At 31.8% G+C, this 26,210-nt stretch overlaps 2 protein-coding genes across 3 annotated transcripts; one reads left to right on the forward strand and one right to left on the reverse strand.

Moving 5' to 3' along the window:
- Window positions 1-4,000: 4,000 nt before the first annotated feature.
- LOC111685140 (arginyl-tRNA--protein transferase 1) lies at window positions 4,001-17,643 on the reverse strand. Of its 2 annotated transcripts, none has more exons than XM_023447380.2 (9): window positions 17,435-17,643; window positions 11,426-11,552; window positions 11,004-11,368; window positions 10,742-10,923; window positions 10,433-10,579; window positions 7,093-7,274; window positions 6,868-7,031; window positions 6,634-6,785; window positions 4,001-4,367 (listed from the first exon to the last, which is right to left on the reverse strand). In XM_023447380.2, the coding sequence occupies exons 1-9, from the start codon at window positions 17,517-17,519 to the stop codon at window positions 4,275-4,277; spliced, it is 1,497 nt and encodes a 498-aa protein (XP_023303148.2). In that variant the 5' UTR covers window positions 17,520-17,643; the 3' UTR covers window positions 4,001-4,274. The 2 variants fall into 2 exon arrangements, with proteins under 2 accessions (XP_023303148.2, XP_023303147.2); XM_023447379.2 differs by lacking the exon at window positions 10,433-10,579 and adding an exon at window positions 10,232-10,381 and having other exon boundaries at window positions 17,435-17,641.
- Window positions 17,644-18,735: 1,092 nt separating this feature from the next.
- Window positions 18,736-25,947, forward strand: LOC111685138 (putative sodium-dependent multivitamin transporter). The gene is given in 4 exon segments (XM_046953897.1): window positions 18,736-19,230; window positions 21,843-23,032; window positions 25,024-25,406; window positions 25,408-25,947. Coding segments are annotated over 3 exon segments (1,788 nt in total). The 5' UTR covers window positions 18,736-19,230; window positions 21,843-22,056; the 3' UTR covers window positions 25,837-25,947.
- Window positions 25,948-26,210: the final 263 nt, after the last annotated feature.

Raw genomic sequence — 26,210 nt, forward strand, 5'->3', positions numbered from 1 at the left:
TATTGTCAAAACTATAGACTGATCTATAGTCAAGACTATAGAGTAATCAATAGTCAAGACTATAGACTGTTCTATAGTCAAGACTATAGATTGATCTATAGTCTTGACTATAGACTGATCTATAGTCAAGACTATAGATTGATCTATAGTCATAACAATAAACTGATCTATAGTCAAGACTATAGACTGATCTACAGTTAAGACTATAGACTGATATAGAGTCAAGACTATAGACAGATCTGTTATCAAGACTATAGACTGATCTATAGTCTGGACTACAATCTACAGTCTGGACTTTAGACTGATGTAAGAATTATAAATACATCTGCAGTATGGTCTATAAAGTTACGCTTTCGATTTCAGACTGTTATATAGTTTCTAGAATGTAGAGCATTATATAGTCTCTCAACGTTAGATTATTTTGTGTGTAGATATCTTTAATCTATAATCTCATATATAGTCACCTTTTTCATAAATGAAAAATACAACAACTTACAAAATTTTAATAAAATATCAATAATAATTTGATAAAACAGCTCTACTTTTTTTCAAAACAAATAATTTTGTTTAAAAAAATGTGCACTTTTAAATAAAAAAAATATTGCATTGAAATTTTTGTAAAAAATAAAAACAAAACAATATTGACATTTTGAATTGGATTTTGAGGTTGCAGTGGACGCGTGTCAAAATTTGAAAATGTGATAATTAAATTGTTTTTAATTATAACACAAACCAAATCATAATGTTCCTTGAAATAATGTTCTTATCTCAATTTAATCAATTAAAAAAGAAAAAGATTAGAGAAATATTTCTATGGTTACATTAAAATAATAAATTAAACTACAATTAAAGAAATCTTGATTAATTTATAGTATAAACTATATCTAAAATCAGATTTTTATTATTTCCCTCAATAACTATAATCAGTTTTAAAGTTTTATTTAATTATCGATAACATTATATAGATATGTAGTTATAGGCCCTTAAATGTCTGGCTCTCAACTCTATTCTATTGAATTTGTTTTAACAAAACAAATTTTATCTTCATAAAAAACACTTGTTGTTTTGTTTTAGCCAATTAATAAATTAATGCTAATTTTATGGCTTAAGTCATTTTTTTGCTGTAAATTCTCTAAAACACTGCTTTATTTAATTAATTTTTTTATTTCAAAAAACCCCCCTTTCAAAAGGTACTAAAAAAAAAAAATAACTTATTGTGGTTTTACAAAATTTTAAATAAATTTTTTTTTTTTTTATAAAATGCAAGTGTTTAATTAATAAATCTAATAAATTAAATTTATCAATATACAACAGGTCCTTCAAAACAGAAAGCGATATTTGTTTCTTTATATAGTCTAGACTAAAGATCAGTCTATAATATTGACAATAGATCAGTCTATAGTCTTGACTATATTTCTGTCTATAATCTAGACTATCGATCAGTGCATAATCTTGACTATATATTAGTCCATAGTTTTCACTATTGATCAGTTTATACTCTTGATATTAGATCAGTCTATGATTTTGACTATAGATCACTATTTACTCTTGCCTATAGAGCAATCTATACTCAGTCATAGATCAATCTATGCTCAGACAGATCAGTTTATACTCTAATCTTGCCTATAGATCTGTATATACTGTCGAATGAAGATCATTCTATACTCTTAACTGTAGATTAATCTATATTCTTGACTATAGCCTTTTCTATAGATTCATTTAAAGTCCGGTCTATAGTCTTGACTATAGATCAGTCTATAGTCATGACTATAGGTCAGTCTATAGTCTTGACTATAGATCAGTTTATAGTCTTGACTATAGATCAGTTTATAGTATTGACTATAGATCAGTCTATAGTCTTGAATATAGATCAGTCTATAGTCTTGAATATAGATTAGTCTATAGTCTTGACTATAGATTAGTCTATAGTCTTGACTATAGATTAGTCTATAGTCTTGACTATAGATTAGTCTATAGTCTTGACTATAGATTAGTCTATAGTCTTGACTATAGATCAATCTATAGTCTTGACTATAGATCAGTATATAGTCCTGACTATAGATTAGTCTATAGTCTTGACAAAAGATCAGTCTATAGTCTTGACTATTGATCAGTCTATAGTCTTGACTAAAGATCAGTCTATAGTCTTGACTAAAGATCAGTCTATAATTCTTGACTATAGATCAGTCTATAGTCTTGACTATAGATCAGTCTATAGTCTTGACTATAGATCAGTCTATAGTCTTGACTATAGATCAGTCTATAGTCTTGACAATAGATCAGTCTATAGTCTTGACTATAGATCAGTCTATAGTCTTGTCTATAGATCAGTCTATAGTCTTGACTATAGATCATTCTATTCTATTCCATAATTTATTCACGCCAAAAAATCTACAATAATTTATTTTATTTAAACCTCGAATAAACATTATTATTTCAACATTCTTGGGCACCGTTATAGATTCTTTTATTGATGTTATTTTACGATTACAAATCTTTGTCTGTTTTTTCGTTCACTAGTTTTAAAAACATTTTTATTCTTTTTAGTGGCAGATAAACTAGAGATAAAGAAGTAAATACAGTAAAAGTCTTTAAACATTCTAGCAGCTAATTTTTGCTAATTTAGCATTTACTATACTTTCCAAATTAGACATTGTAAAGATAAAATTAATTAACACTATGTTGTGTAAAAAATACTATTCGAATTTACAGTGGGTAAAAAAAATGTTCATTAGTTCAGATCTAGTTCAGTTCTAGTTCAATTCTAGATCTGTTCCAGTTCAGTTGTAGTTCTGTTCTAGTTCAGTTCTAGTTCAGTTCTAATTCATTTCTTGTTCAGTTCTAGTTCAGTTCTAGTTCAAGTTCAGTTCTACTTCAGTCCTAGTTCAGTTCTAGTTCAGTTCTAGTTCAGTTTAAGTTCAGTTTAAGTTCAGTTCTAGTTCAGTTCTAGTTCAGTACTAGTTCAGTACTAGTTCAGTTCTAGTTCAGTTCCATTTCAGTTCCATTTCAGTTCTAGTTCAGTTCTAGTTCAGTTCTAGTTCTGTTCTAGTTCAGTTGTAGTTCAGTTCTAGTTCAGTTCTAGTTCAGTTCTAGTTCAGTTCTAGTTCAGTTCTAGTTCAGTTCTAGTTCAGTTCTAGTTCAGTTCTAGTTCAATTTTAGTTCAGTTCTAGTTCTGTTCTAGTTCTGTTCTGTTCTAAATCTGTTTTAGTTCTGTTCTAGATCTGTTTTAGTTCTGTTCTAGTTCTGTTCTGTTTTAGTTCTGTTCTAGTTCTGTTCTAGTTCTGTTCTAGTTCTGTTCTAGTTCTGTTCTAGTTCTGTTCTAGTTCTGTTCTAGTTCTGTTCTAGTTCTGTTCTAGTTCTGTTCTAGTTCTGTTCTAGTTCTGTCCTAGTTCTGTTCTAGTTCTGTCCTAGTTCTGTTCTAGTTCTGTCCTAGTTCTGTCTTAGTTCTGTTCTAGTTCTATTCTATTCTGGTTCTAGCTCTGTTCTATTCTAGTTCTCTTCTAGTTCAGTTCTTGTTTAAATCAAATTGAGTTTTTGCCGAGTTTTAAGTATTTATGTCCAAAAACTTTTGTAATTACCTTGTATTCCAAGTTGTGGGTTTTTCTTTTTCTTAAATAACAACATTTTGTTGTATCCGTAATTTCAAACATTTTCTGTTTATACAAAGAGGTCTTCTATGGGAATCTTGAAAAATAAACTTCAGAATTTTCATTGATAAATCTATCAACATTGAATAATTCTATAATGGGAGAATAAAATAGAAATTGTTTAAAAAATCTATTTATACATTTTGTGAGTTATCTACAAATTTATCTACAAATTAAAAACAATTTAATCTTACATTTTAAAACTTAATAAAATCACCTTCAAAATTAAGTTCTTTCCAATTGATTTCTTTTACAAAATTTCTAATTTTTTTTTTTACACAAAACCAGCCAAAAGTCTTGACACCTTTAATAAATTAAAGAAAAAACTCATTTTAATTTTTAAAATAACAAGATTTACATTAAAATCTTAAAAGCATTTAACTATTTATTTAACTACTAAAGGGTTTTTTTCATCAAAAACGTATTTAACGCTTTCCACGTCTACATCTCTGTAGTCCATGGAAAACTTACTGATTAAAAATAAACGAAACAATATGGTAATGAAAATGTAAAGCTTTTTAAGCGAAACACTACTATATAATACATTTTAAAACATTATTAACGTGGATAATGAAAAGAAAACTCAAAACAAATTCGTAAAATTTCCTTGGGGAAAACGCCTTCTGTTCAGAATTTCAAATACAGCATACGATGAGCCAAAGTTTTGCCAACCAGTTGGCTGTATTCAATAATTGATTCGCGTTCTTCATTGCCAGCAATCTGAAAGTTAAAGATATTTGTTATGAATTGATTTAATATTTATTATAAGAAAATGAAAAATACAGATAGGCTACAGATCTGTCTATAGTCCAGGTTATTAATTAGTCTTAAGTATACACTATATATCAGTTTGTCTAGAATACATCATAGTCTATGTAGTAAACTAATGATAATTTTATAGTTTCAAGACTTATCTATAGATATACAGTAATCTATACCCGATCATAGATCAGACTTTATAGATAAGTCGATAATCTAGATTATAGATCAGACTACCGTCTAAACCATATATCTATCTATAGTCCAGCCTATAGATTTTTTAATAGTTCTGCCTATAGATCAATCTACATTCAAGACTATAGATCAGTCTATAGTCTAGACTATAAATCGGGCAATAGTCTAGATTATAGATCAGTCTATAGTCTATAGTCTATCGTAGACCATAGATTAGTCTATAATCGGGACTCCAGATCTGTCCAGTATAGTCCAGACTATAAATTAGTTCATAATCTAGATTATAGATCAGTCTATTGTCTAGACAATAGATCAGTCTATAGTCTAGACTATAGATCAGTCAACAGTCTAGATTATAATTCAGTTTAAAGTCTACTCTACTCGAATCAGTCCATAATCTAGACTACAAAAAGTCTCTAATCTAGACTACAGATATGTATATAATATAGACCATAAAATTGACTATATACCAGTATATAGTCGAGACTATAGTCTACTCTAAGCAGTCTTAGTCTATACTATAGATAGTCCAGAAACTAGATTAAATTTCAGTCGATAATTTAAATAACAGATTATTATATAATCTAGATTATAGATTAGTAAAAAGTCTAGACTCTAGTCTACTCTAATCTGTCTAATATCTTTCTAGACTAAATATCAGTCTATTCTATATCTATTGAACTAGATATCAGACTGCTTAGACACAGTCTAGATCATAGATTAGTCCATAATCTAGACTATAGATCAGTCTATAGTATAGGCTATACACTACTCTAATAAGACTAATATCTAGAATAAATATCAATCTATAATATAGATTACAGATCAGTATTTGATGTAGACTATAGATCAATCTCTAGTCTAGACTATAGTCTACTCCAATTAGTCTATTATCTAGACTAAAGATCTGTCATGTCTATTGATCGGTATTTAATCTAGGCTATATTTTAATCTCAATCTAATATCTAGACTACAGATTAGTCTATAGTGTAGACTATAAAATATTATAATCAGTCTAATATTTAGACTATAGATCAGTCTATAGTCTAGCCTATATAGTTTAGCCTATAGATCAGTCTATAGTCTAGCCTATAGATCAGTCTATAGTCTAGCCTATAGATCAGTCTATAGTCTAGCCTATAGATCAGTCTATAGTCTAGCCTATAGATCAGTCTATAGTCTAGCCTATAGATCAGTCTATAGTCTAGCCTATAGATCAGTCTATAGTCTAGCCTATAGATCAGTCTATAGTCTAGCCTATAGATCAGTCTATAGTCTAGCCTATAGATCAGTCTATAGTCTAGCCTATAGATCAGTCTATAGTCTAGCCTATAGATCAGTCTATAGTCTAGCCTTTAGATCAGTATATAGTCTAGCCTATAGATCAGTCTATAGTTTAGCCTATAGATCAGTCTATAGTTTAGCCTATAGATCAGACTATAGTGTAGCCTATGGATCAGTCTATAGTCTAGCCTATAGATCAGTCTATAGTCTAACCTATAGATAAGTCTATAGTCTAGCCTATAGATAAGTCTATAGTGTAGCCTATAGATCAGTCTATAGTGTAGCCTATAGATAAGTCTATAGTGTAGCCTATAGATCAGTCTATAGTGTAGCCTATAGTTCAGTCTATAGTCTACCCTATAGATCAGTCTATAGTCTAGCCTGTAGATCAGTCTATAGTTTAGCCTATAGATCAGTCTATAGTCTAGCCTATAGATCAGTCTTAAGTCTAACCTATAGATCAGTCTATAGTCTAGCCTAAAGATATGTTAATAGCCTATAATGTAGATCAGTCTAATGACGTATCAGTCAATAGTATAGAGTACAGATCGGTCTATAGTTTAGACTATAATTCGGTCTATAGCCTTTGGTATAAATCATTGCATATTCTTGACTATGGAGCTGTCTAAACAGTAGATAAGTTTATAGTTTAGTCCGTAGATTAGTCTTTAGTAAAGACTGTATAGTTCGACCTACAGTCTAGGATCTAGACTAAAGATCAGTCTGATTATATAAAAATATACTTTACCTGTTTATATTGACGATATTTAACGTATGTCTTGGCATTTATTAACAATAATACTGAATCTATGTCACTAATCTTAAACTCATTGGCATCTTTGGCCTGTGGATCATTATTAAAACGTTGATATTTATTTGCATCCAATTTAGAGCGTATTTCTAAAAAAGAAAAAAACAAAATTTATATTAAAATTTCTAGAATATTAAGAAAATAAGAAAATATTTTAACAAATCCTATTACCATCAGTTAACAAATGCCAAGTATAGGTCTCTGGACACAATAAATATGAAGAGGATAATCTTCCCTTATAACGCATTTTGGGACAGGAATGTATATAGAAACCCATATAATAATACTTAAGAGATGGTACAATACTGGCAAGTCTTTGAACTAATTCAATTTCTCTGCAAAATAACAATAAAATAGAAAATTTGATAAATTAAGATTTTTCCACATTTAACCCACCTTAAAGAGCTGTAAGTACCCAGAGAGAGAAAATTATAATCTGGATCATAAAAGAAATAAACAGAACTAACACAATAGGGTAAGATATCAATGACAGCAACAGCAATTAGTTTATCATCTAGCCAGTATTGTTGATGAAACGAACCATATCCCGAGGGTGGACCATCAGCAGGTTTAGAGAGCTATAAGTGAAGGGGGGAGGGGGGAAAAATTTCGATATTAGAGTGACTGATAATTTGTAGTTAAAAGAGATTTTGAAGTTAGAATAAAGTTATATTAAAATGTGAGATAGTGTTCATCTGGAAATGTTGCTTCAATTCTTTCTTCTTCTAAAGAATATCATGTTCGAATACAAGTTTTCTCTAGAAAATGTTTTAAAACTATTTTTCTGTAGAAAATCATGTTCGAATACAATTTTTCCTACGAAATGATTTTTCAAAACTATTTTTGTATAGAAAAACAAGTTTGAATTCATTCTTGCTAAAGAAAATTATGTTTAAATTTAATTTTTCTATAGAAAATCATGTTTGAAAGTAATTTTTCCATTGAAAATCATGTTCGACTGCAAAAAATCATGTTCGAACTTATTTTTCTATAGAAAATTAAGTTCGAATGAAAAAAATTATGTTCGAACTTATTTTCCTACAGAAAATCAAGTTCGAATGCAAAAAATCATATTCGAACTTATTTTTCTACAGAAAATCATGTTCGAAAGACATTCGTTCGAAAACGATTTATCTTTAGAAAGTCGAATTCATTTTTCTTTAGGAAATCATGTTTGAACTTATTTTTCCGAAGAAAAACATGTTCGAATTTATTTTCGAATGTTTTTTTTACATAGAGAAACATGTTTGAATACAAAACTCATGTTCGAACTTATTTTTCCACAGAAAATAATTTTCGAATACAATTTCTCTATAGGAAATCATGTTCGAATATTATTTAGTCTTAGAGTGTCATGTTTGAACTTATTTTTCTATACAAAGTCATGTACGAATTAAATTTTTCTATAGAAAATCATGTTCGAAAGTAACTTTTCCATAGAAAAATCTGTTTGAATGCAAAATATCATGTTCGAACATATTTTTCCACAGAAAATCATTTTCGAATTCAATTTTTATATAGAAAATCATGTTCGAATCTTTAGAAAGTCATGTTCGAATAAAGTTGTTCTTTAGAAAATCATGTTAGACCTTTTTTCCACAGAAAAACATGTTCGAATTTATGTTCGAAAGTAATTTTTCCATAGAAAAACATGTTTGAATGAAAAAAATCATGTTCGAACTTATTTTTCCAAAGAAAATTAAGTTCGAATTCAAATTTTCTATAGAAAATCATGTTTGAATCTTTAGAAAGTCATATTCGAATAAAATTGTTCATTAGAAAATCATGTTTGACCTTTTTTCCAAAGAAAAACATGTTCGAATTTATGTTCGAAAGTAATTTTTCCATAGAAAAGCATGTTTGAATGCAAAAATCATGTTCGAACTTATTTTTGCAAAGAAAATCAAGTTCGAATTCAATTTTTCTATAGAAAATCATGTTCGAATCTTTAGAAAGTCATGTTCGAATAAAATGGTTCTTTGGAAAATCATATTTGACCTTTTTTTCCAAAGAAAAACATGTTCGAATTTATGTTCGAAAGTAATTTTTCCATAGAAAAGCATATTTGAATGCAAAAATCATGTTCGAACTTATTTTTGCAAAGAAAATCAAGTTCGAATTCAATTTTTCTATAGAAAATCATGTTCGAATCTTTAGAAAGTGATGTTCGAATAAAATTGTTATTTAGAAAATCATGTTTGACCTTTTTTTTTAAAGAAAAACATGTTCGAATTTATGTTCGAAATTAATTTTTCCATAGAAAAGCATGCTTGAATGCAAAAAATCATGTTCGAACTTATTTTTGTACAAAGTCATTTTTGAATTCAAATTTTCTATAGAAAATCATGTTCGAATCTTTAGAAAGTCATGTTCGAATAAAATGGTTCTTTAGAAAATCAAGTTCGACCTTTTTTTCCAAAGAAAAACATGTTCGAATTTATGTTCGAAAGTAATTTTTCGATAGAAAAGCATGTTTGAATGCAAAAATCATGTTCGAACTTATTTTTCCCCAGAAAATCATTTTTGAATTCAATTTTTCTAGAGAAAATCATGTTCGAATCTTTAGAAAGTCATAATCGAATAAAATTATTCTTTAGAAAATCAAGTTTGACCTTTTTTCCAAAGAAAAACATGTTCGAATTTATGTTCGAAAGTAATTTTTCCATAGAAAAACATGTTTGAATGAAAAAAATCATGTTCGAACTTATTTTTCCAAAGAAAATCAAGTTCGAATTCAATTTTTCTATAGAAAATCATGTTCGAAAGTAATGTTTCCATAGAAAAGCACGTTGGATTGCAAAAGAAACATGTTCGAACATATTTTTCTGCAGAATCAAGTTCGAACTCAACATTTTCTTAAGAAAATCATGTTCGAATTTAATTTTTTTTATAGAATATCATGTTCGATAGAAATTTTTCTTTAGAAAATCATGTTTGAACTTATATTTCTAAAGAAAATCATGTTCGAATTTAATTTTTCTTTAAAAAATCATGTTCGAAAGTATTTTTTTATAGAAAATCATGTTTGATTGTAAAAATTATGTTCGAACTTATTTTTCTATAGAAAATCATGTTCGAATTAAATGTTTGTATAGAAAACCATGTTAGAACTTATTTTTCTAGAGAAACTCATGTTCGAATTTAATTTTTTTTTATAGAAAATCATGTTCGAAAGTAATTTTTTCATGTTCGAATGCAAAAAATCAAACTCGAACTTATTTTTTTATAGAAAATCATGTTTGAACTTATTTTTCTAAAGAAAATCATTTTCGAATTTAATTTTTCTATAAAAAATCATGTTCGTAAGTAATTTTTTTATAGAAAAGTATGTTCGAATGAAAAAAATCATATACAAACTTATTTTTCTATAAAAAATCAAGTTCAAACTCAACTTCTTTACAGAAAATCAAGTTCGAATTCTATGTTTCTAATGAACATTATGTTTAAATACAATTCAACTTTATAAAATCCTGTTCAAAAGACAATTTCTCTAGAGAAAATCATGTTCGAAATAAATGCTTTTTTTTGTTTGCACCTTCAATGGTGAACGTTGTAAAAATACTAAATAATCATCTTCACCGGCTGGTGGATCATTGTGTATTAAAGTTTGATATTTCTTATAGAGTTCATAAGTTTGCGGCAAAGTTTTATGAAATTGTTCACTCTTAACATGTATAACTTCCAACTGAAACGAAATGAGAGAGAGTGCGATTAATATTTAATAAAAAAAAATTACCTTTAAAGGGGAATTGTAAAGGAAACGTAGCAAATTTTTAGGTTGTAGACGTTCAGGATTATCATTGTGTATTATTAATTGATATTTACGATATAAAGCTAAGGCCGTTTCATTGTAAATGTCTTTATTTGAAGGTACTAAAACAATCTGTAAAAATTGGAAAAAAAACTAAAAATAGTTTTTTTTTTTTTTGGTTTTTTTGAAAAGTATATACTTTAACTACTTTTAGTTTTTAAGAAAAGCAATAATATGTACGTCTGAAAAACAACCAATAATTTGCAGTTTTAAAATAAACTTAACAAACTTTACCTTAAGTTTATGTTTATCATCAGGTTTGTTATCATTAATTAAATCCTTTAGAGTTTTTTCTTTATCACGTGGAGTTTTGGGTGGCAAATCTATGGCTAAACCCTTGGAAGCGTTCTTGGCCAATTTACGTTCCAAACGCATTTGTTTGGCTTTCTTGCAAGGTGGATTAACACCTTCTAAAGCTGTTTAGGTGAACAACAAAAAAAAAAGGTTAAAATTAGCAAAATTCTTTTTTTTTTTAATTAATTTAAATTCATTTTACATTTCTTGCTGCCACTTGAAGATTCTTCATTAGTTTCCGTTTTATCTTTAATATCTTTAGCTTGTGTAATTTCCTTTTCCTTATAGTTATTCTTAACATTGTTATGTTCTCCATTTGCTTTGGCAAATAATTCTAAATTTATATCTTTAAGAGGAACATTTGGTCCCTGTACCTCTTCTCTAATACCTCCACCGCCAGCATCATCACCCACATCTTCATTGTCATTATCTTTAGCCTCTTTATCTGCATTATTTGTAGCCTGAACTTCTTCATTTTTATCACGTTTGCCATCACGTAGAAAACGATTCATACGTTTAAGTACTTTTTTATGGGATTTAGATAATTTGAATTCCAAAGCATCACATCTGTAAAAGTAAACAGTTTTTAGTTGACTTTTATCTTTTAATTCTAAGAAAACTTACTTGATGGTATAACAAGGACAGCAAGTTGTTGTATTATCTTGTTTGTAACAATAATGACCACTGCGTCGCCAACCACGATCAATAAGATCCTGATAATCTGCCGGTGACATTGTATAGGCATGCATTCCTAAGTAAGAGAATTAATTTTCATAAATCACCTGATATATATACAAATATTACGTCATTGTAATATGTTTATACTAAAACGTAATTGATACAAATTATTCTAGTATAAATTTGTAAGATTGCTGTTAAAAGCTGATAAGACTTCTATAGAAAAGCTTTAACAATTTGTATGAAATCTTTAAAACATGATTAATTCTAAGAAGTAAACGTGTCATAGGTTTTGAAATCAAATGTTTTTAAAACAAAAACATTTAGAATACTTTAGTTTAAAAGGTTTGTATACCAATGTATACGCCCACTCGGAGGCCCAAAGGTTCATTATGAATCCCTTTAATAAAGAACAAGGAGAAAGAGAAAAAGAAGTCAGAAAGAAAGAGAGATGAGAAGAGTGAGATTTTCCATTCAAAAAGAGAACAGAGAAAGGAAGTGGTCGTGGTCGAAAATATAAAAACACCTCCGATGAAGGCCATAATGTCGCCTAGATTGCACCCTGCTACATCTCCTAGTTTATTGTGGAATCCTTTACCTAGCCATTTCAGTCTCAAACTCTGTAATCTGGGACAGTGGCATAAAATATGCCCTACTGTCTCCAGTTGCTCTTCGTCTTCACACAACCTGCAAAAATTCTGTGTGATACCGACCCCATTACCCCTAAAGGCTGCAATTAAGCAGTGTCTGGTTATTACCCCTACTAAAATCGTTATACTCATCCTGTCCAGTCCTAATAGCATTTTGGTTGCTTTTGTATTAAACTCCTAGAAACCCTACAATCCAGCCTACTTTACCAGGATGGATGGTGGGTGGAGTTTCTGAAATATTCGGAAATTAGCCTATATTAATAGCAAATGGGGAGTTTTACCGAACCGACCCTATCTATCAAGCTCCATCTGTTCATCTGCAATCTCATTACCCTGTATGTCACAGTGTCCCGGTACACAAATCCAGCCTTAGTGTGTATAACCTGACAAACCCTTCCAGATCCCTATTGCAGCTGTTTACCAAGCTAGAATGTAACGTGTTATACTGCAAAGCTTTAAGAGTTGCCTGACTCCCCGAACTCCTAGTAATGTGTGTCTTAATAATGTCGCTACATTCGTCCGGAAGTCTGTAGGACACTTTCATGTTGTCATCTACCAAATAAAACCCGGCACCTGTGCCAGAGTCTATCTTGGTTTCGTGAGAGAAAACTGCACACCCCTCAAACAGTACATCGGATCCTTCCCATTCATTCCTACTAGAAATCACCATTGAGGGTGTTGCTGCGAAGTCCAGGGTCGTAACCGAATGATCAAAAATATTCTCCGTGGCTTACAGGCTTACTAGAGCCTCTACACTCTCAACATATTTCTCAATTGGAAGCAGATTCAGTATAATATCCAATGCTGCTTGCTTTATATTTCCTAGTGAAGAGAACTAGCTCGGTCTTAGATGGATTCAAACCCAACCCATTCCTATTTACCCAGGTTGATAGATCACTTAGTGCTGACTGAATGACCTCACTGATTGTCGGGTGAAATTTACCTTTGACCAGTAATGTAACGAAAGAATGTAACGTTTTACACTGCAAAGCTTTAAGAGCTGCCTGACTATCAACATAAATCATCACTTCCGACCCCCTAGTAATGTGTGTCTTAATAATGGCGCTACATTCGTCCGGAAGTCTGTAGGACACTTTTATGTTGTTATCTACCAAATAAACCCCGGCATCTGTGCCAGAGTCCATCTTGGTTTCGTCAGAGAAAACTGCACACCCCTCAAACAGTACATCGGATCCTTCCCATTCATTCCTACTAGAAATCACTATTGAGGGTGTTGCTCCGAAGTCCAGGGTCGTAACCAAATGATCAAAAATATTCTCCGTGGCTTACCCGCTTTGGTCTTACTAGAGCCTCGAAACTCTCAACATATTTCTCAATTGGGAGCAGATTCAGTATGCCGCTTGCTTTATATTTACTAGTGAAGAGAACTAACTTCGTCTTAGATTGATTCAAACCCAACCCCTTTACTATTTAGCCAGGTTGATAGATCACTTAGTGCTGACTGCATAACCTCACTGATTGTCGGGTGAAATTTCTCTTTGAACAGTAACATCACGTCATACGCATAACGACTATATTCCCACCTTTAGAGAGAAGATAACACTCCTGCTTGTGGTGTACTCCTGGTAACTCGTTTGCGAATCCTATCATCGCATAAGTTTGAGTTGATAATTTTGCTATCAAGCGTCGACTAACGACCTAATGTTGATATAGGCGCCCTCTATGTCCAAAAACGCGGCTAATGCGCTAAGCCGTGCTCAATTCAACCAACCACCTCATGTAACGCACTCTCAACCGATTTATCCTTTAGGTAGGCATGTTGAGCATTGCTAATAAGACGATTATCTATATTGATCCTGAGATAAAGATCTATGAGACGTTCTAAGGTATTCAATATAAATGATAGGGCTGAAATCCTTAGGTTTCAAGTAGCATATCCTACCGGCCTTAGGAATAAAGATTACTCTAACTTCTCTCCACCTTTTTGGAAGATATTCCATGAGAAGACAGCTCTTGAAAATATCAGCCAGAACTACCTATGCGTCCCTAGTGACTATTTCATCAATATGGCCAGATGAATAACTAGAAGTCCCAGGTGCTTTGACCCCCTGAATAGTTCAATGTCAAGGATGGAGAAAACTCGTTAGCGAATCCTATCATCCCCTAAGATTGAGTTAATAATTCTGCTATAAAGCAACGATACTATCCAACTCACTGGGAAATCCTGAACTCTGAATACGACTAACGACTCTCTGATGCCATCTTTTCTAATGTTGTTAAAGGTGCTCTCAATGTCCAAAAACGCGGCTAAAGAATATTCCCTAAGCCATGTAACGCACTCTCAACCTACTTATTCTTTAGGTAGGCATGTTGAACGTTGCTAATAAGACCGTTATCTATAGTAATAGATAACCGTCTTATAGTTCAATGTCAAGGTCGGAGATAACTCCATTGAATTGTCTATAACAAAGAAAAGAATAAAACTCATACAAATATTGTTAAGAATTTATAATTTGTATGAATAAACTGAACTGAACACTATAGCAACTTAATACCAAACGCCAATGAAATATACACATCTATTATAATAAGAAAGTTAATATTTAGTTCAATTCACTTTTTCACTGATAACTTTTGTTTACCTTTTGCTTTAAAACATATAGAAATTGCTAAACTTTATTTGACATTTAGTTTTCTTAAACTAAACTCTACTCTTGGCTTAGCAACTTTATTAGCATTTAAAATAAACTTAAACTTTTTCTTGTATCAAGCTGTATCAACTGATTCATAATGATGATTGGCAAGAATTTTTCTTGTTATGAATTATTATTAGACTATGAAGTTTGACCCAAGTACTACTATTGATTTGAAATTGTATGGAAAACATGTTTGGCTGTAGGGGAAACTTTTGTCAAAACATAAAAATCTCTTAAACATTTGGTTTAAGTTAAATTTTTGCACAGAAAATCACGTTTGAATATAATGAAATAGATTCAACGCATTTTTCTATAGAAAGTCGTATATCAATATGTGATTGTAGATCGTTACTATTGCGTACAGCTGCTAGAAAGTTTCCAATTGTTCAATTTGCAATCGGCGTTGTACGGTTGTATCGTTGTATGTGGTAATTAACTTATTATTAATTTCTTTTTGTTTTAAGAAATGTTATTTGAAAAATTTTTATGACATACAACACTACAACGATACGATATCGATTGTGAATTCGACAAATGTTACTCAAAGACATCATCATGTAGATCGTTGCTATAGTTGAGAGCTGATAGAAAGTTTACATTTGTCCAATTCACAATCGGCGTTGTACGGTTGTATCGTAGTATGTTTAGTATTTTATTGTTTTGTTTTTGTTACAAAAATGTTATTTGAAAATTTTTATGACATACAACACTACAACGATACGACAACGATTGTAAATTGTGCAAATGTTACTCAAAATCTTGCTCTCTTAATGATCTTCTAAGCAGCAATAGGCGGATATCTAACAGCAATTCTTGCCGACTACTTCTTTAATGCCATCCGTATGGAGTTTAAACCACCGTCATATCCTACTATATCAATTAATCCATAACTGCTCCTTGGCTCTTTGTTGCTAGATGTCAACGATTCTTAAATCTTTCGAGTTTTGGACGTAAACTTAAATCTAGGCGTCGTAATCGATAGAAACCTTTAACAGCCTGTTTACTTCCTCAGCTCATGCCAGTGCAATTACGGACATATTGCGAAATAGAAACAAGGTCCTCAAAGAGCTAACTGGCAGTACTTAGGGAATGGACAACTTGTTGGCTATCTATAAAACAATCGGCCGGTCAGTGGTTGTTGTTGCAACAGGTTAGCTGTAACTGGATGTTCTTTCATTGGGAATAACTTCCAGTTGATACAGTTATTGCTGAGTTGACAATCTTTAGCCGATGGATAATCGGTTCGTTCCGGAGCGGAGATCCAATTGTCGTGTAAACGAACGGTCAGTGGTTGTTGTTGTTGTAACAGCTCGACTGTGGCCGATAGTTTTTTCCTGGGGAAAAAACTTTCGGTTGATACAGCTGTCGACAAACGGTCAGTGGTCAATTGCTTCAGTGTGGTCTCCTTCACTGTGTTATAACAAGTGGAGAAATATTCAATGCTGCCAAAATGTTGCCCTACGGACTGTAATGGCCTGTATGCAAACATCTTTAGAGCACCACCTAAACGAGGAAACGAAGGTTCTTCTAGACAAGGAACATAATGTCATGCTGACTAAACAGTTCCTCTTCCGTAGGAGTCATCCCCACTTTAACAGCACACAATTGGATGCATACGAAGGTATGTGCAGCATACCTTAGATCCGAATTCGTAAACAGCAGCTTTGAACGACATTCATAGTGACGCCATCAATACCACGGTTTCAGGTTACCGTATAAATGTCGTTTTGGAGGTCGCCTACCGCTAATAGCAAAAATAGAGAAAAACCTGCCATGAAAAACAAGAGATGTTCTGGCACATCTTTCCGCATAGACCGTGCCGTCACCAATATATGCCCAGCATGGGGACAAGATCCCTATGATACCCACCACATATTCGTCCAGCCCACCCTATTTCACTTAGTCCAACGAATTTATGGACTAACCCTATTGAAATAGTCCAATTTCTTGGCTGTTACAACAACAACCAACATTTCCCCAACAATTAGATCTTTGCTCCGAAACGTACCGAGTCATACTTTGCCAAAGATTATAAACCCAGCTACAGCAGTTTCAAAGTTTTTCCCCAGGAAAACTCTATTGTACACAGTCAAACTTATACAACAACTTGAATATCCATTAAGAGCAACCAAGGTAAGCCAATAGCACATCCATCCAAAGTAATGTTCTTAAAACAAAAACATTTTAAATTTACCACAAAATCTAAATCAGAACAAAGTTCACTTTCTTGTCCCACAAATATTTATAGCCGGGAAGTTAATACCGCAAAAACAAAATTCGCAAAAAATATACCTTAAAATATTCAGATTTCAATCAAGAAGGTCGTTCATTAACGTTTCACTTTATATTTCTGCAGTGATTCGCACCTTTTTATAAGCAGCTTCAGTTTACAAAAACAATAAGCAGGCGGCACCTGTCTGGTGTTTTTGTTTTTTTTTTCAATATGCTAAAACAACAAAATTTTATACGTCACTTTTTTTCATCTCTCAAAGTATATTGTATACAAATCTTTGTTAGTTTTGTTGTTGTTTGATTGATTTTTAGTAAAAAAAATTTATTTAAATTTATGCATAAAGTTTTTATTTAAACACATTTATGGTGTGATTTAAAGTATATTTTGCTCCTTGCCCACTACCAATGGCACTTACCATGACCAATACTGCATTTGATGCCTTTACAGTAGCCGCATTTACTTTCTTGTTTCCCATAATATTCTACTATTGAAAAATCCATTTTTTTTGTTAATTACACTTAAAATTTATCAATTTATACTTTTAGTTTGCAACTTTAGCAAAAAATTCTAATATTTTATTACGTATATTTTTAAACTGTTTTTTTTTTCTTTGTCTTATTATCTTGAAAAGTTTTTTATAACTGATGTTTTTTTAAAGAATGCAAAAAAAAACATCTGACAGCTGTTCATTCCAGTTGTTATCGATAACTGGTTTTTCGCTGTGTTTAGTTTGTATAAGAATTAATAATATTTTGATAGCAATACACAGAGAAAACTAGAATGTTTGCGCAACAAGAACAGTAAAAGTATGATATTTCTATCATAGCGTAGAACAAAGATTTTATTAGTTTCTTAAGGACAATATGAAGAAATTGACGAATACATTTGTGTATGTGTGATATATCAACTCCCTCTTACTTATGAATTTTTCTCGATTTTAAAAGATATGTGTGAGCTACTCACTCTTTTGTTGTTTACTAATTATGACGGATATGATAAGCTGGGTTAAGGTCGTGATACACGGTTGTCAGATCTTACAACATTGTCAGTAAAATTTTCAGAAAATGTCTAAAAATCGTCTGAATTTGAAGTTTTTCTTTTGCAACATTGTCAGAAAAAGCATTACCGAAAGTATTGCAAGACAAAATTTGTAATGTGGATACTGACAACGTTGTAAGATCTGACAACCGTGTATACATAGCACTAACTAGCTAACTAACTAGCTAACTAACTAACTAACTAACTAACTAACTAACTAACTAACTAACTAACTAACCAACTAACCAACTAACCAACTAACTAACTAACTAACTAACCAACTAACCAACTAACCAACTAACCAACTAACTAACTAACTAACCAACTAACGACCTAAATAACTACCTACTTAACTAACTAACGAACTAACTAACTAACAACTGGTCTATATACCCCTTTTAATGTTTATGGGTACAAATTCAAATTTCTCACGAACCAGTTTTCGAAATTTCGGACATTGGACCAAAATGTAGATTTGGTACATTTGCAATCAAAAATGTACAATTTTTAAAGCAATTTTTTAAAATTGTATTTTCTTTCATTGACATTTTTCTAACTGTATTACACACATCCAGCTATGCTAGACTTGTAAACAAAAAAAAAAACATAAGTACGAGAAAAAAAGTACTTTTCAAATACAACTGTGTACACTAACTAAGCTTTTACTTTCCAGACAATGCAATTTGTTTCACTAACTTTTGCTTTCTCATTTAGTTTGTATTTGTAAAGCTTTCGTAGTGTGAGCTTTATTCTAATAAACATTTTTACACATGAAATTTTTTCTGGTCAGTTTTGAAAATCTATTACGTGAGAGTGAACGTTTGTTTTTCTTGTGGCGTAAATTTAAAAAAAATTAAATTAAAACAAGAAAAAAACTATGAATATTTGAAATTATTAACTTGACGGGTATTACAAGTAGTTTGGCAATGTGTTGATTCGTACGTACTATAAAGTAAAGTGTTAAATAATATTTTTTTGTTATTTTTTTACACAAGAACGAAAACAACAACAACTTCTATACATGTGTTTAGCGAAAATGGAAAACGTCATTAAAAAACAACTGATTTCTCTTGGAGGGTCGCGCGATTTTGCGTAAAAAACAGAAATTATAAAAAAAAACAAAATCGGAAAAAAATAGAAAATAATAAAAGAAATTAGTAAAAAATGATGAAGGTGCATTAGCAAATTAGTTTAATATAAAAAAACCTGGATGACAACAAATGATTTAGCAAATAAAGTGAAATATTTCTTAACAGATAAAGTGTAATTGAAATGCAAATTTAAAAAAAAAAAATACATATTGATTTACGAAGTGAATAAAATGAGAGTAAATAAAATCAAAATTGTATAACAAAAAAATTACAAAACAAACCCCACAAAACAACAAATTAAACATTTAAAAAGAGAAAGAGAGAGAAAAACCAAAAAACAGTTCAATTAACTTTTTTGCTAATGAATTAAAATAAAAACTTACAATAATTTAAAAGAAATTCAAATTAACAACATTTTATTAGAAAAATTAGTTTTAAAGCGTTTTTGTTCAAATAGTTTTTTTTTGTTTGGCCATGGAATTTTTTTAATGTAAAAACCACGAGTTTTTATATACTTTCACAAAAAGTTATTCATCACCACCAAACCAGCACCGCAACATCTCCCCTGCTACCAGGTGATCAGTCAGCCCTCTTATTCAAAAGATTGAACATTGAACTTGAATTTGTTGTGTCGGTTAATTTGTTTATAACTTAAAGTTAATGTTTTATTTAAAACATTTCGTTGTTAATACATTTTAAATTTTTATCAATTTAAACCATTTATTGCACAATTATTTTACTGTAATCGAAGAAAAAGTTTGTTTAGTATTTCCTCTTCCGTTTCAATAAGGCAAATTATAAGAATTTCCCGCCATTTTTTAAGAATTTTTTCTAACCAGTGTTAAAACTACATATCTTCATATATATGTACATAGTGTTAAAACTACATATCTTCATATATATGTACATAGTTCAAAGTTCAGTTCTAGTTCAGTTCTAGTTCAGTTCTAGTTTAGGTCTAGTTCAGTTCTACTTCAGTTGTAGTCCAGTTCTAGTACAGTTCTAGTTCAGTTCTGGTTCAGTTCTAGTTCCGTTCTAGTTTATTTCATGTTTAGTTCTATTTCAGTTCTAGTGAGGTTATAGTTCATTTCAAGTTTAGTTCTAGTTCAGTTCTAGTTGAGTTCTAGTTGAGTTCTAGTTGAGTTCTAGTTCAGTTCTGGTTCAGTTCTAGTTCCGTTCTAGTTCATTTCAAGTTTAGTTCTATTTCAGTTCTAGTGAGGTTATAGTTCATTTCAAGTTTAGTTCTAGTTCAGTTCTAGTTGAGTTCTAGTTCAGTTCTGGTTCAGTTCTAGTTCAGTTCTAGTTCAGTTCTAGTTCCGTTCTAGTTCATTTCAAGTTTAGTTCTATTTCAGTTCTAGTGAGGTTATAGTTCATTTTAAGTTAAGTTCTAGTTCAGTTCTAGTTCTAGTTCAGTTCTAGTTCAGTTCTAGTTCAGTTCTAGTTCTAGTTCAGTTCTAGTTCAGTTCTAGTTCAGTTCTAGTTCAGTTCTAGTTCAGTTCTAGTTCTAGTTCAGTTCTAGTTCAGTTCTAGTTCAGTTCTAGTTCAGTTCTAGTTCAAGTTCTAGTTCAGTTCTAGTTCAGTTCTAGTTCAGTTCTAGTTCAGTTCTAGTTCAGTTCTAGTTCAGTTCTAGTTCAGTTCTAGTTCAGTTCTAGTTCAGTTCTAGTTCAGTTCTAGTTCAGTTCTAGTTCAGTTCTAGTTCAGTTCTAGTTCAGTTCTAGTTCAGTTCTAGTTCAGTTCTAGTTCAGTTCTAGTTCAAGTTCTAATTCAAGTTCAGTTCTAGTTCAGTTCTAGTTCAGTTCCAGTTCAGTTCTATTTCAGTTTTAGTTCAGTTCTAGTTCAGTTCTAGTTCAGTTCTAGTTCAGTTCTAGTTCAGTTCTAGTTCAGTTCTAGTTCAGTTCTAGTTCAGTTCTAGTTCAGTTCTAGTTCAGTTCTAGTTCAGTTCTAATTCAGTTCTAGTTCAGTTCTAGTTCAGTTCTAGTTCAGTTCTAGTTCAGTTCTAGTTCAGTTCTAGTTCAGTTCTAGTTCAATTCCAGTTCAGTTCTTATTCAGTTCAATTCAGTTCTAGATCAATTCCAGTTCAGTTTTAGTTCAGTTTTAGTTCAGTTCTAGTTCAATTTTAGTTCAGTTCTAGTTCAGTTCTAGTTCAGTTCTAGTTCAGTTCTAGTTCAGTTCTAGTTCAGTTCTAGTTCAGTTCTAGTTCAGTTCTAGTTCAGTTCTAGTTCAGTTCTAGTTCTGTTCTAGTTCAGTTCTAGTTCATTTCTAGTTCTAGTTACGTTTAAGTTCTGTTTTATTTCTGTTCTAGCTCTGTTCCAGTTTTCTAGTTCAGTTTTATTTGTGTTCTGGATTTGTTCTAGTTATGTTCTACTTCTGCTGTAGTTCTGTTCTATTTCAGTTCTAGGTCTTGTTTATTTCTTATTTAGTTCTTGTGCAGTTCTAGTTCAGTTCTTTTTTAGTAGTAGTTCAGATCAAGTTCCGTTCTAGTTAAGTTCTGGTTCAAGTTCTAGTTCAGTTGCTGTTCTATTCTAATTCTTTTATAGTTCTAATGTTTATGGACATGTGACCAAATAATTGAATATGTACAATTGATATTGACATATTTTTAATTCTCTTGAAATTTCTTCATCAAAAAAGTGCATTTATACTCTTGACCTCAGACGCTTTAAAACTAATTTTTAATCCAATAAAATCCTATAGCAAACAACAATAAACACCAATGTAAGGTTCCTGAATTGAAAAGAGAAAATGTGCTAAAAGTACTCGTACCTGAGCTGGAAGCAACAAGTAACAATAAAGTGTCCTCACAAAATTACCTAAATCATTTACAACTACCTCGCTGATTTGTAGCTATTTTAAATTATTTATTGTATAAATATCTCAACTATACACAATATAATATATATATATAAACATGTCTAATTTTGATGCCTGGGATTATGCGGTGTTGATCACCATTCTAGCCATATCGGCATCAATAGGAATTTATTATCGCCTATCGGGCGGCAAACAAAAAACCACCAAAGAATATTTAATGGCTGATCAAAGTATGTCAGCGTTACCAGTATCATTTAGTTTAATGGCAAGTTTTATGTCGGCCATAACTCTGCTGGGTGTCTCCAATGAGAGTTATCAGTTTGGCATTATGTTTTGTGCCATTAATATAGCCTATATCTTAAGTACTCCTCTGGCAGCATATGGATTTCTGCCGGTTTTCTATCGCATGCGCACCACAAGTGTTTATGAGTATTTGGAGCGTCGTTTTGGTCATAGCATGCGTTTGGTGGCTTCATTGGCCTATTCAGTACAAATGATTTTATACATGGGCATAGTATTATATGCACCCGCCTTGGCGCTGGAAGCTGTAACGGGTTTAAGTCATGTGGCCGCCATTTTAGCTATAGGTTTAGTTTGTACCTTCTATTCGACTCTGGGTGGCATGAAGGCTGTGCTCATCACTGATGTCTTTCAATCTTTACTCATGTTTGCTGGCATTTATTCGGTGATTATAGTATCGGCCATTAAGGCTGGAGGCCTTCAGCCCATATGGCAAGCAGCTCAGGAAACTGGTCGTTTAGATGTTAGTGCCATCTCCTTGGATCCTACAATACGTCATACTTGGTGGAGTTTAATTATTGGTGGCATGGTTACTTATCTATCTCTGTATGGTGTTAATCAAACTCAGGTTCAACGTCTCTTAAGTGTGCGGGACTTGAAAGGTGCTCAGACGGCGCTATGGTGGAATTTGCCTATTTTAAGCTGTTTAAGTTTTAGTACTCTGTTTACGGGTTTAGCGATATTCTACTATTATCGAAATTGTGATCCTGTGCTGAATGGTCGCATTAAGTCGAGAGATCAGTTAATGCCGTTATTTGCCATAGATACAATGGGTAAGTCGAGTATTTTCGTAGTTCTAGTACAGTTCAGTTCTAGTTCAATTCAAGTTCAGTTCTAGTTCAGTTCTAGTTCAGTTCTAGTTCAGTTCTAGTTCAGTTCTAGTTCAGTGCTAGTTCAGTTCTAGTTCAGTTCTAGTTCAGTTCTAGTTCTAGTTCAGTTCTAGTTCTAGTTCAGTTCTAGTTCAGTTCAGTTCTAGTTCAGTTCTAGTTCAGTTCTAGTTCAGTTCTAGTTCAGTTCTAGTTCAGTTCTAGTTCAGTTCTAGTTCAATTCTAGTTCAGTTCTAGTTCAGTTCTAGTTCAGTTCTAGTTCAATTCTAGTTTAGTTCTAGTTCAGTTCTAGTTCAGTTCTAGTTCAGTTTTAGTTCTAGTTCAGTTCTAGTTCAGTTCTAGTTCAGTTCTAGTTCAGTTCTAGTTCAGTTCTAGTTCAGTTCTAGTTCAATTCTGTGTTCAGTTCTAGTTCAGTTCTAGTTCAGTTCTAGTTCAGTTCTAGTTCAGTTCTAGTTCAGTTCTAGTTCAGTTCTAGTTCAGTTCTAGTTCAGTTCTAGTTCAGTTCTAGTTCAGTTCTAGTTCAGTTCTAGTTCAGTTCTAGTTCAGTTCTAGTCAGTCTAGTTCAGTTCTAGTTCAGTTCTAGTTTCAGTTCTAGTTTTCTAGTTCAGTTCTAGTTCAGTTCTAGTTCTAGTTCAGTTCTAGTTCAGTTCAGTTCTAGTTCAGTTCTAGTTCAGTTCTAGTTCAGTTCTAGTTCAGTTCTAGTTCAGTTCTAGTTCAATTCTAGTTCAGTTCTAGTTCAGTTCTAGTTCAGTTTCTAGTTCAATTCTAGTTAGTTCTAGTTCATTTAGTTCAGTTTCTAGTTCAGTTCTAGTTCAGTTCTAGTTCAGTTCTAGTTCAGTTCTAGTTCAGTTCTAGTTCAGTTCTAGTTCAGTTCTAGTTCAGTTCTAGTTCAGTTTCTAGTTTCAGTTCTTAGTTCAGTTCTAGTTCAGTTCTAGTTCAGTTCTAGTTCAGTTCTAGTTCAGTTCTAGTTCAGTTCTAGTTCAGTTCTAGTTCAGTTCTAGTTCAGTTCTAGTTCAGTTCTAGTTCAGTTCTAGTTCAGTTCTAGTTCAGTTCTAGTTCAGTTCTAGTTCGTTCTAGTTCAGTTCTAGTTCAGTTCTAGTTCAGTTCTAGTTCAGTTCTAGTTCAGTTCTAGTTCAGTTCTAGTTCAGTTCTAGTTCAGTTCTAGTTCAGTTCTAGTTCAGTTCTAGTTCAGTTCTAGTTCAGTTTCTAGTTCAGTTCTAGTTCAGTTCTAGTTCAGTTCTAGTTCAGTTCTAGTTCAGTTCTAGTTCAGTTCTAGTTCAGTTCTAGTTCAGTTCTAGTTTCAGTTTCTAGTTCAGTTCTAGTTCAGTTCTAGTTCAGTTCTAGTTCAGTTCTAGTTCAGTTCTAGTTCAGTTCTAGTTCAGCTCTAGTTTTTTTCAGTTCTAGTTCAGTTCTAGTTCAGTTCTAGTTTCAGTTCTAGTTCAGTTCTAGTTCAGTTCTAGTTCAGTTCTAGTTCAGTTCTAGTTCAGTTCTAGTTCAGTTCTAGTTCAGTTCTAGTTCAGTTCTAGTTCAGTTCTAATTCAGTTCTAGTTCAGTTCTAGTTCAGTTCTAGTTCAGTTCTAGTTCTGTTCTAGTTCAGTTCTAGTTCAGTTCTAGTTCAGTTCTAGTTCAGTTCTAGTTCAGTTCTAGTTCAGTTCTAGTTCAGTCTTAGTTCAGTTCTAGTTCAGTTCTAGTTCAGTTCTAGTTCAGTTCTAGTTCAGTTCTAGTTCAGTTCTAGTTCAGTTCTAGTTCAGTTCTAGTTCAGTTCTAGTTCAGTTCTAGTTCAGTTCTAGTTCAGTTCTAGTTCAGTTCTAGTTCAGTACTAGTTCAATTCTAGTTCAGTTCTAGTTCAGTTCTACATTCGTTTTAGTTAATTTCAAATTGTAAAATAACTTTCTAAAATGTTTAACCGTGTCCTTGGTTTTTTTGTTAAATTTCAGGCCAATATCCCGGCTTGTGTGGACTCTTCGTATCGGGCATCTTTTCTGCCAGTCTCTCAACTGTCTCTTCGGCTGTTAGCTCTCTCTCCGCCGTAACTTTAGAGGATTATTTAAAACCTTTATATAAGAAAATATTCAAAAGAGCCATGACAGATTCCAGCACAACATTGCCCTCAAAAATAATGGCCTGTCTATATGGTCTAGTATGTATAGCTTTGGCCTTTGGAGCCGGTTCAATGGGTGGAGTATTGCAAGCTTCGCTCACTATATTCGGTGTAGTGGGTGGTGGTCCTCTATTGGCTGTTTTCACATTGGGCATGTGCACCACGAGAGCTAATCAAAGAGGTGTAATAGCAGGACTGTTATGTGGTCTATGTTTTGCATTTTTGGATTGGTTTTGGTGGACCCAAACCACCACCACCATCTCTGCCATTATCCGATGATGGCTGTATCGCTGCTAATACAACTTTAGTTGCGGAATCTTTAAGAGTAATAGAGGAGTTTGTTAATGAAACCATAAGCACTACAACGGCACAAAGTTTAACTGCAGAACCTCACTATTTCTGGCTTTATCGTCTGTCGTATATGTGGTATTGTGTTTTGGGTTTCATTATCACTCTTTGCTGCGGCTATATGTTTAGTTGGCTATTGGAGCGTTTCAACTGGGCTGATAATTCTCAGATATATTTAGATTTTGCCTGTAAACAATTGGACTATGATTTATTTGTGCCCTTACTGTCGCGCAAATTGCAAGAACGGGCGGCTGCATCAGAAGAGTTGGGTAAATTAAATTATTGCCATACGGTGACTTAATAATTTAGTTAATTCTATTTATATTGCTATCAATATTATAATTTTTATTGTAAATATTTTTAGCGTCTAAGTTTTATTTTATAATGGGTTTTAATTGTATTAAGTTTTTAAAAAAAGGGGGTTCTTCTTTTACTTATATTAGCTACTATCTCATTAGAGAATATTTTTACTTTTATATAAAAATTAAAGTTTTCAGTTCAAATTTTTAATTTTTAAATTGTGTTTTTTATAGGAATTCTACTTTAATATAACGTTAATTTACTTAATTTTAAAAAATAACCTAACTTTTAAATAATTATTTACTTTGTAACTGAATTTTACTTAATTTTAGCAAACAAATTTTACTTAATTATTCTTTATTTTTGATATTAATT

This window comes from Lucilia cuprina, chromosome 6 (assembly GCF_022045245.1).
Source record: "Lucilia cuprina isolate Lc7/37 chromosome 6, ASM2204524v1, whole genome shotgun sequence".
In the NCBI taxonomy this organism is placed as follows: Eukaryota; Metazoa; Arthropoda; class Insecta; order Diptera; family Calliphoridae; genus Lucilia; species Lucilia cuprina.

What these genes read in the sequence shown, in the direction of transcription:
- LOC111685140 (XM_023447379.2), bottom strand. Translation starts at nt 17,519, where the DNA reads ATGGATTTTTCAATAGTAGAATATTATGGGAAACAAGAAAGTAAATGC. An exon ending in TGTCCTTGTTATACCATCAA is followed by an intron (nt 11,369 to 11,425) that starts GTAAGTTTTCTT and finishes TTACTTTTACAG; the next exon opens with ATGTGATGCTTTGGAATTCA. An exon ending in ATGATAAACATAAACTTAAG is followed by an intron (nt 10,382 to 10,741) that starts GTAAAGTTTGTT and finishes ATTTCGTTTCAG; the next exon opens with TTGGAAGTTATACATGTTAA.